At 40.4% G+C, this 15,076-nt stretch overlaps 1 protein-coding gene across 1 annotated transcript; it reads right to left on the bottom strand.

Moving 5' to 3' along the window:
* Positions 1 to 530: 530 nt before the first annotated feature.
* On the bottom strand, positions 531 to 3,725 carry LOC128861587 (protein yellow). Its single transcript, XM_054099828.1, has 2 exons — positions 2,718 to 3,725; positions 531 to 2,631 (listed from the first exon to the last, which is right to left on the bottom strand). The coding sequence occupies exons 1-2, from the start codon at positions 3,583 to 3,585 to the stop codon at positions 2,336 to 2,338; spliced, it is 1,164 nt and encodes a 387-aa protein (XP_053955803.1). The 5' UTR covers positions 3,586 to 3,725; the 3' UTR covers positions 531 to 2,335.
* Positions 3,726 to 15,076: the final 11,351 nt, after the last annotated feature.

Genomic DNA, 15,076 nt, shown 5'->3' with positions numbered 1-15,076 from the left:
CTTGGCTGTCGAAGTAGCTATTTAACTCCTTTACAGTAATTACAGAAGCGAGCAACCAATCCACTGCTTCGTTAATTGCAGCAACTTCTGAAACTTTGAAAACACTACAGTGATCTGAAAGCCTTAGTTAGCGCTTGCTGGGGAGCTCCTCGCAGAATACTCACCCAACAACTCATCAACTTCGTCCAACTTCGAGGTATCCAAATCCAAATAGGGTATAGCATTCCCTCTTCCCTTGAAGGAATATGAATGGGAAAAAGTTCCGCTCGGCCCTAGTGAGGTATAAAACTTTATAATTTGGCGCACAAAATTATACAAAATTAGTTGTTGTTATATATTTTCTGTTTAAATTAGTTATAATTAATATCCCATATTGGCCACTCAATCGAGTTGAAGCGGAAAAACTAATACAGCTGTTTTTTTTTTAGTTCACCACATCAGTCAAAGTGAAAAAACTATCCATTATTTGTGCGCAAATTTTTTGCGCAAATGGTTTAAAACTATTTTATGGTCGATTTTTAGCTCCTGGGCGATGCCACGACTACTAACGCGCCGGTCAACTTCTATTATTTCTATGAGTTTATCGACATTTTCTCTAACATCAAAAGATGTTCAAGGATTGAACGGAATCGCGAGGCCAAAACTGCACGTAAATTTCTGTTCCAGTATCGGCACGATAAACAACATTCCCAAAACTGTAAAATGAACCGAATTTTCTTTTTGTTGTTGATTTATTTTTATTTTTATTTATTTATTTATTTTTTTTTTTTGGCTTCCATTAGTAACTATCCTTAACTCACAACTGAATGTAAGAAACAAAAAACAGGAAACGAATTTTTTAGTGTGAAATGTCACCTTGACAACCAGCATAAACTTTAAATTGTTTGCCGCATATTTTACGAGATATCGACTTATGCAGCCTTCTACCGAGAATATAAAGGATTTCTTTTTCCCATACTAAGTAATGTTTAGCTAAAATTGTTTTATTGAATTTTCTAAAGGGTGGTTAAATTTCAAGGGCCGATGTTGAATGTGAACCACACCTAAACCTCAAGCTTTTTTCTACATTTCATTTGCCATTTTTCAATCTCAGACTAACTCAATTTGAATCATGGAAAGACACATAATCGAGCAACGCGTTAAAGTTATTCAGGCTTATTATGAAAACGGGCGTGCATATCAAAATTCACATCGCGCACTTCATCTTCAGTGATGAGGCACATTTTCACCTCAGTGGATTCGTCAATAAGCAGAATTGCCGCATTTGGGCGAATGATAATCCAAGAGTGATTGCTGAAAAACCAATGCACCCACAAAGACATCATTGGGCCGTATTTTTTCCAAAATGAGGCCGATCAGGCAGTTACTGTGAATGGTGTTCGCTATCGTGAGATGATAACGAACCTTTTATGGCCTTAATTGGAAGATATGGATGTGGACGATAAGTGGTTTCAGCAGGACGGTGCCACTTGTCAAACAGCTAACGAAACAATGGTTCTTTCACGCGAAAAATTTGATGGCCGAATAATCTCACGTCGCGGCGAGGTTAAGATCATGTGGTTTGACACCGTTGGACTTCTTTCTTTGAGGTTATTTAAAAGAAAAGGTGTACGTCGATAAGCCAGCAACAATTCAAGAGCTAAAGGATGAGATAATTCGGCACATTAACGGCATAGAAGCTCAATTATGCCTCAGCGTCATCGAAAATTTGGACCATCGGATGGTGGTGTGCTGCCGAGGCGGTCATTTGGCCGATAGTTTGTTCCATACGTAATTGAGCCATATCAGTATTATCATAATAAAGAGAAGTGCCAATAATTTCCTAAAAAAATTTTATTTTATTCAAAATCAACACCGGCCCTTGAAACTTGACCACCCTTTAGTTGTGCCTAAGCTTGGCCTACCCATCACCAATATATCGCTACTCTAACGTTTTACACTTTTTGGCTCTATACACTAATTCTTCTTCTTAATTAGTACGATTTTGACCGAGTTTAGCAAAGCGCGTCAGTCATGTCTTTCTCGTGCTAACGGCGCCAAGCGAAACCAAGTCTTATTACTATCAGTTCAAATGCTGCTTCCTATTTTCATTAAGATGTTACTTTTTTTTACTTTCGTTTTCATAAACCATAAAATGTGCGCCCTTCCCAATTCCTTATCGTTTTATACTACACTTTTTCGTTTTTTTTTCTTAATTTCTTTTCACCTTCTCTATACTTTTTCTCTTTACTTTCGTCCATTTTTTCTTTTTCTTTCGGGGTATACAACCATTCCAAGTGAAGACTCTTTTAATTTCTCTATAACACCTCACATTCCTCGCATTCAGCCGCAATTTTTACCAGCATCCCTGCATTACAGACAATTTCTGCACTGCTCCACAACCCACTCGATTCTGCATATAATCCGGGAAATTACTTTCCAATATCCGCATGGTATTGTGCTTGTAGTCGGGCAGCGCATGTGTCGCCAGCTGGCAAGTGTCGCTTCGGTAGACAGGCTTAAAGTTCGTCTCCACAAAGGCTGTGGAAGTGTCCCAGCGATAGACCTCCGAATCGCCTTCATTGCGGAAGAATATTGCCGAGCCATTATCGGTGCCGATAATCACCATGCGCGTTGGTTTCTTGCCCAAATCTGCAAGAAAATCATTTGAATTGCGGTAAATAATCATAGAATCGCCTCGTTTCTGCGTCCACTTCATTTTGCGCTAACATTCTTACCCATTATGCGTCCATCGGCTACGCCACTCCGCAAATACTCCGATTGCAACGAGAAGAGTTTGTTCGTACTCAGGTAAGTGAAGTATAATTCGGTTGTGCCACAATCTCTGCGTATCAGCGCTATGTAGAGCACATCACGCGTTCTACAGCCGGAAGCGACCGCTTTTGGTAAGATCACACGAAAGCCTCGATCAGCTTGCAAATTATAGACGATGATTGCACGATTTGCGGCATCGCTCACATACACGAAGCAACTGCCATCGGCCGCATAATCCACCACCACATACTGCAGACGCGAATTGGGCGAGGTTAGGCCCTCCAACGAAATAGACTTCAGCACCTTGCCTGTTTTCACGGAAAGTGCCACCACCTTGGCGGCACATTTGCGTTCGGGCGTCTCGAGTGTATTCACAATGCCTGTGTCCAGCACCCAGAGTACCTCATTTTGATCGACAACTAAATCAACCACCGATTGAAAGCCCTTGCATGTGCTATCGTCCTGCATATTCCAGCAGGGGAAGGGTGCAAGTTTGCTGTGACAAGTGCCGGGGTTCAGTGTGGTCTTCACGAGTGTGGCGGGTACGCCGTGCTTGTAACGCGGCATGGCCAGGAAAACGGTGTCACCAACTATTTGCGCACGCGTCGCTATCACATTTTTTGAGATGTACTTGCCTGAACTTTTGAAGAGTGCGCGCGATGAGCCGGGAAACTCAAATTGACCGCCCGTCCATTGTAACGATTGGACCACAGGTGGCGTGTGCGGAGTTTCAGCGCTGGCAGGCATATCATAGCTGCTGTGTTTAGCCGCAGTGGCACATGACCAATAGCAGGATGCGAAGGCTGTAGCCAGTAGGTAAGGAGTCCACATTTTTTTTTTTTTGTTTTTGTTTGGTAAATGTTCGCAAAGCGTTTACGCCGGGTGCTTTTATTTCGTTTAGAATTTTTCTATTAAAATCGTTTTATTCATATATTTTTTACTGCGCTTTTCTTATTTGCTGCCTGCTTATTTGCAACTTCAGCGGTAATTTTTGTTTGATATGAATTTATTGCTATTTTATATGGTTTCACATTTTGCTGGCTTCGCGGCGCGTATGGCGACAACAGACGTGATGCACGTCGCGCTGCATTGCGCACTTCCATTACAATTTCACTGTCAAGGCCGGCGTCTGCGATGTCGGCAAGCGTGTCTGGCGATGTTTATTATACGTTTCTTATTGTTGTTTTGGTTTTCACACTGGGTAACATATGTATGTCTGCGTTAGCATAGCGAAATGACGACCTTGCTCGTGCTGCACGAGCACACTTATTCTGGTACATGCACTACTTCCACTTCCCATGCGTAAGCGTACATGGAAATAAAAGTGCGGAAACAAAGATCTAAAGTTTTCCGAGTTAAATTGGTGACGAAACGGCAAGTAAAGCAACTGCAGCTGTTGAAATGAGGCAAAAAGCGAAATAGAAAAGAAGCAGTCTTCGGGTATGCCTGAAGGAAAACAGGAGATCCCAAAATAAAGCCGAAATGTTTTCTACTTTTAATTTATGAATTTTCGAAAAGAAACCTAAACAAAAATTAAGGCGCGAATCTTCACATCTGTGAACGCATCGGGTAGGTTAGGTTAGCCTGGTTGGCAATAAGCCACGCATAGATCTTTTGGTCCCTATCGATACCAGATGGAGACCGACCTCTATGAATACCGAAAGTAGACATCATGTAGGATGTCAGCGCTTTTGGCGAATTTAAGCAGAGCTGGGAGATCCGCTTTTGAGACGTCCTCCAGATCCTCAAACAATGGGGCTCCAGGCATTTCAAACGCGTTTTTGATAATGCCGGACAAACGCACAGAAGGTGTTCTAAAGTTTACTCAACATCCTCTCTGCATTTCCTGCATTTGTCCGTCTTAGCAATCCCTTTCTTGTACGCATGTGCAGCCAATAGATTGTGGCCTGTTAGCATACCTATGATAGTTCTGCATTCCTTTCGCGAGAGCGTAAGTACGAATTGAGTCAGTTTTTTGTCGTTCCTTCTACACATGACTTTTGCTGTTTTGCATGTGGTCAGATTAGTCCACCTAGCTTCCACTTGCCTTTTCATGTAGTCGCTATATTGTATTTAGCGGTTTTGGTATGTCGTTCTCTTGTTCAAATGGTAGTCTAACAGCACTTTTTGCTATCTCATCTACTATTTCGTTCCCCATGATGCCTTTGTGACCAGGTACCCAATAGATATGCAGCCTACTGTTTGCGGCTAGCCTTCCTATGGCCTCCCTGCTCCGTCAAACATTTTTGGACTTAATACAATATGAGCTTATTGCTTGTATTGCTGCTTGACTGTCCACGTATATATTAATTGTTGAGTTCTTTCTTGTTCTAGTTCAGGCTAGCTCTGGTGCTTTCCCCACAGCAAAAACATCCGCTTGGAAAGTACTGATGTGGTCTAGCAGCTTGATAGGCTGCCTTATCGCTAGTTTTGAGCAGTAAATACCTGCTCCCACTCCGTCTAAAGTTTTGGAGCCGTCTGTATAGATGTCAAAAGTTCTATGGCCAGGCTTCATGCCTTTGTGACTTCCCTGCTCTTCAGTTGTGGTGCGAAACGTTCTCTTCCAATTAAAGTACGGTGTCATCCAGTCTGTGCAACCTGAGCTCCACTTTCCTATTGAGCTATGACCGAAGGTTCTACAGGTGAATATTCCAGCAGCCATTAACCATCTCGCGGATTTCGCTGCCAGGTTTTCCGCGATAAAGTCAACAGGTGGTATGCTGAGTATCATTTCCAGCGTCGCTGTTTGAGTAGATTTCATCGCTCCAGTTATGCACAGAGCAGCGAGTCGTTGAATCCTTTCCAGTGGCATTAAGTATGTCAGTTTTCTTGTCGGGTATCATACGGAAAACAATTACGTAATACGCCAATCGTATCTGAATGGGATCATGACCTACTAAGAAAGATATTATCGATGCTGCGAGAGGCTCAATTGTGGTCAAAACGAGCCTGGCAAACACTGTTTTCGCATTTTCACGGATAGCTCCAGGACCGAGCACGGTTCCGGCTCTGGTGTCTACGTGGAATCCAGCGGGACAAAACTACTACGTTGCTCTTGGAATGCACGCAGCTGTATTTCGAGCGGAGGTGTATGCTTGTCATGAGGCAAAGAACATTGGTGAGGAAAACAGATGAAGAGGCAAATCGGTATGTGTATGCAACGACAGTAAACTTGCGTTCATGGCCTTAAACAGCCCTCCTACCACTTGAATGGTAGGTGAGTCCTGTTAATCCAGGCTGAACTATGTTGGTAGGCATAATATCCTGAACATGGGTGCCGGGACACGTGGCTACCGCAAGTAACGAGATCTCTGTCTCTTTAGCTAGGATGAGCTCTGAGGTCAACTTCTTTGATCCGGAACCCGTTCTGCCACTCCTTTCTGCAGCTGTCAAAGCCACGGTTAGCAAACGGGCTACTTTAACCTACAAGTGAGCTTGGCAAGCTGAGAGAGGCTGCAAATGGCCTGTCGATGAACAATGAACAACCACTTTCAATGAACAAAGCACATGGACACGGTAGGCATCTCAGACAGTGCACTCTGCCCAGCAAGTGGAAAGGAGGATGAGACGGCGCCCCTTAATGTACGTCTGCCCGGCCTTCGCTCGAAGCCGGCTTGAGTTATTTGGCACTGATGTGTTAAGAAGCGACAAGATTGGCTCCTTGGCACCACAACATCTACTCAGATTTCTTTCAGAAAATTAAAGAGGGGTGCAAGACTTCATGTTGTCTGATGAAGTAAGAATTTTAAATTTAATTCGTAACTTTTAGCTGGATTCACTTATTGTAGGATGTTAACCGCATCTCCATCTTCATCTCCATCTTCATCTTAATCTTCATCTTCATCTTTATCTCCATCTCCATCTTCACCTTCACCTTCATCTTTATCTTTATGTTTATCTTCATCTTCATCTTCACCTTCATCTTCATCTTCATCTTCATCTTCACCTTCATCTTCTTCTTCACCTTCATCTTCATCTCCATCTTCATCTTCATCTTAATCTTCATCTTCATCTTCATCTTCATCTTCATCTTCATCTTTATCTCCATCTCCATCTTCACCTTCACCTTCATCTTTATCTTTATGTTTATCTTCATCTTCATCTTCGTCTTTATCTCCATCTCCATCTTCACCTTCACCTTCATCTTTATCTTTATGTTTATCTTCATCTTCATCTTCATCTCCATCTCCATCTCCATCTTCACCTTCACCTTCATCTTTATCTTTATGTTTATCTTCATCTTCATCTGTATCTTCATCTTCACCTTCACCTTCATCTTCATCTTCATCTTCACCTTCATCTTCATCTTCATATCCATCTTCGTCTTCATCTTCACCTCCATCTCCATCTTCATCTTCACCTTCATCTTCATCTCCATCTCCATCTCCATCTTCACCTTCACCTTCATCTTTATCTTTATGTTTATCTTCATCTTCATCTGTATCTTCATCTTCACCTTCACCTTCATCTTCATCTTCATCTTCACCTTCATCTTCATCTTCATATCCATCTTCGTCTTCATCTTCACCTCCATCTCCATCTTCACCTTCATCTTCATCTCCATCTCCATCTTCATCTTCATCTTTATCTCCATCTCCATCTCCATCTCCATCTCCATCTTCACCTTCACCTTCATCTTTATCTTTATGTTTATCTTCATCTTCATCTGTATCTTCATCTTCACCTTCACCTTCATCTTCATCTTCATCTTCACCTTCATCTTCATCTTCATATCCATCTTCGTCTTCATCTTCACCTCCATCTCCATCTCCATCTTCACCTTCACCTTCATCTTTATCTTTATGTTTATCTTCATCTTCATCTGTATCTTCATCTTCACCTTCACCTTCATCTTCATCTTCATCTTCACCTTCATCTTCTTCTTTATCTTCATCTTTATCTCTATCTCTATCTTAATAATAAAGAAGCGAATTGAGGGCTAGTATGAAAATCGATATTCAGGGGTAATTAATTGAGAGAGAGGGGCAACTGGTACATATGTATGTGTGTATGTACGTACGTATCCACATGTATACAGTAAAATCATTGCTTGAGGGGTTGAATGTGTGTGTGCATTTGTTTGAGGCAAGGCTTCAATGGAAAACAAATTCTAATGCATACAACCAGCTAGTCACTACGGTAAAAAAATGTACTCCAATGCTTTTTGTTGCTACCATTTTGTTATACCTCTTCACATTTGTGCCCAAGGGTGTTATAATTTTGTTGTATTTAACAGCAGAAAAGAATCGAGAGAGATTTCATTCATGTATACAAAAATGCTCAGAATGATGAGCGGAGCCCATCTAGCCGTGTCTGTTCTTGCATCCGTCGGTGAGCACGAAAACTCGATCGAAAATCAACATAGTTTAATAAAACTTGTTACAGATTATATACAAATTATTTACATAATCGAAAAAATTCAAAATGAAAAATTAACGTTCGTCCTAAATTCAATTCTATTAAAATGCGCGTGGGTATAAAAAATTCCGTACGAACCGAATGTAGCACTACTGCCTTACTTTTTTTTTTCATTAATTCAATTTTAATACCACTTCTTGTTCAATGAAATCGTGCCCACCTAATTTGGCTGCTCAAAAACACCTAAGATGAGGAAAGGCAAACGGGGAAAAAGGGGTTTGACGCTGGGCAATTTTGGTATACACTGTACAGGGAATGCGCAGAGTTTATTACCCTTCTTTGGGGTATATAAAAGACGAGATTTAAGTGCCAATAAAAGCGCTCTACTATTACAATGCCTGAAATTATGCTATATTATTGTGTAATTTTGTTTACTGAAGTCAATGGGTGAAAATGCAAGCAGACGGACGTGCCCCGTAAGAAAAATTTGAACTACTGCGAACCAGTGTGGAAGTGGCTTGATCGTAACTGGTTTGATGAGTACCACAACGAGTTTCTTTCTTTTTGTGTATGTGTGTGTGTTTGTATATACTAATATTGGGTTGGGGAAAAAGAAACTTAGTATTTGTAACCGAAATTTGACGCTTTATTTAACGTACTTAGAATTAACCGATTCAAGTCAAATATTCCCTGTTTTGTTCGCAAACTTATTGCCATTTAGAAGGCAACTTCATTATCCCCCCTTTATAAAACCCCCCCTCCTTATTTGCAAAAAACTCAGGCAACCAGTTTTCGCAAGTCTCTTTTGAGGCCAACTTGGTATCATCAAGGGCGTTTTGCATGGAAAGGCAGAGATGATAGTCACTTGGTGCCAAGTCCGGACTATAAGGTGGGTGCGATAGGACATCCCATCCGAGCTCCCGTAGCTTCTGGTGGGTCATCAAAGATGTGTGAGGGCGAGCGTTGTCCTGGTGGAACACAACACCATTCCTATTGACCAATTCTGGCCGCTTCTAGTCAATCGCCTGCTTCAAACGGTCAATTTGCTCACAGTAGAGAACCGAATTAAGGGTCTGGCCATAGTTGAGCAGCTCATAGACAATAATTCGCTTCCAATCCACCAAACACACAGCAAAACCTTCCTGGCGGTCAATCCGGGCTTGGCGATGGTTTGGGCCGTCGTACGTGATCCACTTTTCATTGCCAGTCACCATCCGCTTCAAAAATGGGTCAAGTTCGTTCCGTTCTAACAGAGAATCGCAAACGTTGATCCAGCTTTCCTTGGAATCCAATCTTCTGCAATTGGTTCCAAACGGTTTGGTGGTCTACACTTAGTTCCTGACTAATCGAGCGAAAGCTCACATGCCGGTCTTTTTGGATAATTTCAACGATTTTATCAGTCTCTACGACGATTGGCCTACCAGTACGGGGTCTTCGACATCTACTACACCAGAACGAAATCGATCGAACCAACGCTGTGCTGTGCGAATCGTTACAGTATCAGGCCCATAAACTTCACAAATTTTTGTCGCCGCCTTCGTTGGATTTTTACCTCTAAGGTAGTAAAAACGTAAAATATGACGAATTTCTGGCTTGGGGGACTCCATCTTTGACGCGCTATAACTTAAGACTGAAACGCACGATCACAACACTGTCAAAGAGAGACTTGTAGTACAGATTGTCAATGTTTGTGATCCAAAGCAAACACATCGTTTGTTATTCGCTCAATAAGTGTTAAAAATTCTTGCGTGAGGCTCTTCACTATGCAGGCAAACGTTGAAGGCTCCAATGCCACTTAGCATTGCCTTTAGAGCTAGAAATTTCCTCTTTTTCTACTAACCATAGTGGGCGTGATACTCTGTCTACATAATACAGTTTTCTTTGTCTTCAAAATGCGTATGAGGTAACTCGCAATAGCCAATTATACTTTGCAGTTCGTTAGATATATTCGAGAAAGTATTAAATATTAATCAGTAGATTTCTTATATAGATGAATCGTCTTTTACATACAAGTTTAGCCTTTTTCCACTTAAGTTCGTTACTGGTAAAATGAAAATTTAAACAAAACTGGGTTCAAGCTCAAAGGATAAATTCGTCATTTCAAAGAAACATGCAAAATTTTCTGATAGCTATTCAAAAATTGTAAGGTAGCAAAAAGGCAGCATCGTTCGGTAATTCGCTTTTGGTTTTTGGATGGGAAAGAAAGCGAGGAGATAAAAGCAAAGTTGAATGTTCTCCATGGGGACGCTTCGGCATCTATGACCACAGTTAGATGTTGGTTCAACGCATTCAAACGTGGGTGAACATCCATTTTTGAAGAGAAGCGACCAGGACGAGCGGCAGACGTGGTACCCAGGAAATCATTCAAAAAGTCCATGAAATGATTCTCGCTTCTCGCTGATCGACGAGTGAAATTGCGCGAAGTATCACAGGCCATAAGTGTGTCGACTGGAGCGGCAATTAATATTTTGCATGATAAATTGGCGAAGAAAAAATTGTCGGCCCGATGAGTGCCACGATTGCTCACAAGCAACAACAAACGGATGCGGCTTTAAACAGTGTTTGGAGCAATTTAAGCGAGATCCGAAGGAATTTTTGCATCAGATTGTCAACTTTAATGAAACCTGAATTCATCGTAACACACCAGAAACTAAGCAACAATAAAAACAATGAACTTCTCTCGGTGAAATGCTCCAAGAGAGTCTTACATCCCTGTTTTGGTACTTAGTGAATTCTTTGTGTACCCGAATATCAAGAATAAAATGCGAGATCAACGTTTTTTTTTAACGCCTGAAGAAGCTTTTGAAGCCTTTAAACAGGGACGTATCCGCTTTTGAATGGCAAAAGTGCTTTGAAAATTGGTTCCAGCGAATGTAGAATATTTTGAGAAACAATAAATCCATTTTCATTATTATTTTAGAATGCTTTGTGGTTAGCATTTAATTTTCACGTACCCTCACAAATAAAAATCCAAAGGTGTGATATCACACGGCCGTGGTGGCCAATCCACTGGTCCGAAACGAGAGGTAAATTGCTCACCGAAACGGCGACGCAGTAAATTCATTGTTTTACGAGCTGTATGAGAATTACCGCCGTCTGCCGTTTTGTTGGAACAAAATATTGTGGACATCATGGACTTCGATTTCCGGCATCAAGGAGTCGGTTATCATGGCGTCATAGCCTTCAGCATTCACATTGGAACTAGCCTCGTCTTTGAAGAAATATGGGCCGATGGTTCCTCCAGTCCATTGGTCGCACCAAACGACTGTTGTCAATGGATTTAATAGCTGTTTTTGAATGGATTCGGGTTGCTCTTTAGCCCAAATATGGCAATTTTGCTTATTAACATAGCCATTAAGCCAAAAATGGGCCTCATCCCTGAGCACCGTAAGTACGATTTGTAACTGGAGGAAAAGGGAGCTTTGAGTGCCATGCAGTTTGGCTTTCGAAAAAATCGATCGTCGTAATACCGTTGTCAGCACGGCTATTAAGGCAATAGAAGGAAGGAGGTGGCGTTAGGGCACCAAAAAATACTGTGCGGTAACCACACTGGACCTCAAAAACGCCTTTAATTCGGCCAGTTGGGTGCACAGCTTGGATAGCCTTCAGGAAATCGGCAACCCGCCGTGTCTTTTCAGTATACTAAAAAGTAATTTTTCTGTTAGGGAACTTCGATATGAAAGCAGTGCTGAAACAAAGGTATACAAAGTACTGCTAGCGTACCGCAGCGATTGGTCCTAGGCCCTGTTTTATGGAACATCATGTACGACAAGGTCATTGGCTTACCAGTACCCAGAGAAGTAAAAATAATAGGTTTTGCGGATGACATAGCAATAGGGACGGTGGCTAAGCACATACAGGCAGTGGCACACATAACAAACGAAGCAATAAAACAGATGTAAGAATGGTTGGAGCGCAAGCGGGGCTAAAACTATCAGCGCACAAAACGGAGATGGTTCTGATAACAACCCACAAAAAAGTTGAAAATATGAGAATCAGAGTGGGAGAGCAAACTATATGATCTCAATCCGCGCTGAAATACCTAGGCGTCATGATCGACTGCCGACTAAATTTTAAGGCTCATATTAACTTTGCGATAGAGAAAACGGTGAGCATCCAAGCGGCACCCTCAATGAGTCTACCTAGGTGGCAAAATGGATCATTATCCTGCATGAATGTCCAATTTACAGGCATATTTTCAAAAGCAAATGGCTCCATTGTACTTTTAAGTATATCCAAATAAATATGTTTGTTCATTTTGCCATTAATTCGCACCAATGGACCAACGCAACACCACGAAAACGCACCGCAAGCCATAGCACTTCCTCCACCCTGCTTAACTGTTTTCTTGTTGTACGCTTGGTTTTTGGGGCGATGAACGAATGATTTTCCATCAGGTCCGATCCTATTAATCTTAGTTTCATCGCTCCATAGTACTTTTTCCCAAAAATTTACATCCTTACTATGATGCAGCTTTGCAAATGTCAACCGCGCTTTGATATTTTTGTTTTGTAAGAAGTGGTTTCTTCCTGCTAGTTCTTCCATACAAATTGGCATCATTCAAACGTCTTCTAACCAGTCTACTGGATACATCAAGATTGTGCTCTTCATTAATTTCCGTCATTTTGGCATTTGAGGACTACATTTCCGTACAATAATTTTATTGGCGGAGGCTTTCTTATTTTTTTGGTTTTGCAAAAAACTTTTGTCTGCTTGGATCAACTTAATAGCACTATGCACCATTTTTCTAGAACAATCTAGTAATTCGGCAATTTTCGATTTGTTGGTGCCTTTTTCAAAAAGATTTCACACAAGTTTTCTTTTTTCAAGAGTGCAATGTACTTCTCGACCAGTATTTAAAAAAATTGTTTTATTTAATCACTTGCACAAAATACACAAAATACTTCAACAAATTGACAGATTAATATTTGATTTAAGAATGAATGCAGAAAGAAAACTGAAAATGTGCTATTTCTTTGTCGAAGGTGAATGTGCAATATACCAACAAAAACGTGATTAAAAAAAGAGACGAACCGATAACAGTAAATTTCGAGCGGAATCAAGAGAATATTGATATTACTAACAATACATGACCAAATAATTGATCTACGCCTGTGTATAAAAACATTACAGTAATAAACATTTTAATATTAGAAGTGTGATATTTCTTTGTCCATAGCTGTAGCTTAAAACTCTTAGCCAGTTGTCATGGTTGCAAATATCCTAGAAGGACAACCATTCAAAATCACTGAACTTTCCTGATTGCTAATAAAGAGGCAATAAACAATTTCGCTCTCACACAAATATACATTTCCTTCACAATAAATGTATAAGTATTGATGTAAAAAATGAATACACCTTAAATATAGCAACAACAATTCGCAGGAGTATCGCTGAACAAAGCAAATACGACGATAATGGAACAACAATAGCAACTCAACAAAAAAAAAAACAAAATCGGAATCCGAATCAAGTAAATGCCATAATTATACTCATTCACGTAAATACGGCTCAGCCGCCTACATTTCTTTCTGTTGTTCCTTTTCTTTATTTTATTGTAGGTCAATCTCAAATGATTCGCATGATTAATGTTGATTTCAAAGGCATGAATTCTAAGCTTCAATGCATTCGCATTCCCATTTGGCATGCTCAAGCAACAATGCCAACAACACTGCCGCTCGTTTATTACAGCTATCATCGGCGAACAATGGGAGAGCACTAGAATCCTGAGTTTGCAAATAAACAAATAATCAGGGCGTTATTTTAATAGCCTACGTATTGTATTTAACGAGCGAAGCTTAAAAACGCACATACATACATACATACAAACACATTCACTTGCTTTTATTTCTTTCGCTGATCTTTTTCCGTTCGTTTTAACAAATTTATAGACACGTTCTTATTTCCCCGCCTTCTCCAACCACGCACGTGTACATTGCCTTCGCCAAAAAACGGCATGACTGAGCGAAACTCAATGTGCTGCGTAGACAAATTTAACGAAGTAATAATTTAATAGCCAATTTTCTTTTGTTGTTGTTCTCATTTAACAGAAATTCCAAAAAAAAAGTTTTCAAGCTACATGCATTTAATAGGATTTTTTATTTTTTCGGGGATACTTTGCAGACGGCGTTTAAAATTTAAAGTGGGTTTAAGCCAGTTCTGAACGGAAAAAATTCCATCTAAAAAGTTTTGCAACAAATGTCGCAAAGTCAACCGATTTTTTTGTTTTTGTATTGTATTTTAATTTTTCAATGAGCTCTTCCAAACCAAATATGTGTATGTATACATATGCCAATTCTTTTGGCATTCTTCAGGTAGATTCCTTATTCCATCCGTGGCTGAGATGCCATTTTTCAGCCACAAACTGGTGAAAATGATTTTCACAGGCCTTAAGACTAATTCACTTTTACTCTTTTAAGAAAGTTTTGCAGATCCGAATAAAATGGTAATGCAAGGGTGCAAGGAAAACACTTTTCTGTTGAGCTCTCTCATATTCTGCAGCGTGATCCAAGGTGCTGTGAGCTGGTGCTGTCCTGATGCAACTTGATGGCCTTCGGATGGATGAATTCTGGCCGCTTTAAACAAGCAATTGATGAATTATTTGTTTAACTTTAAATTTAAGAATTTGATTTTTAATTTTCTAATTGAATGCTTGTTCATATAATATAAAATGCTGAGTGTTACGAGAACCACCTCACTTATCGAAAAAAAGCAAAAAAATAGCAAAGCTCAGAATCAATCGTTTGGTGAGATGGCAGCTACTCATAACGGGTCTCTTTCTTTCGTTTCCAGGCACGTTTTAGGCAAATGAGAATAAGAATGAATTGCCCGCTCAATAGAGCGTAACCAGTTCAAAAGCACTGGAACAAAAAAAAAAAAAAAAAAAACACTCTCGCTACTCTTCCATTTTCAGGCAAGTCCCAGGCAAATGATGATGCAGTTTTAATTGATGATAGTGAAGATA

The sequence above is a fragment of the Anastrepha ludens genome, chromosome 4 (assembly GCF_028408465.1).
Source record: "Anastrepha ludens isolate Willacy chromosome 4, idAnaLude1.1, whole genome shotgun sequence".
Classification (NCBI taxonomy): Eukaryota; Metazoa; Arthropoda; class Insecta; order Diptera; family Tephritidae; genus Anastrepha; species Anastrepha ludens.
This window is presented reverse-complemented; position numbering and strand designations above follow the sequence as displayed.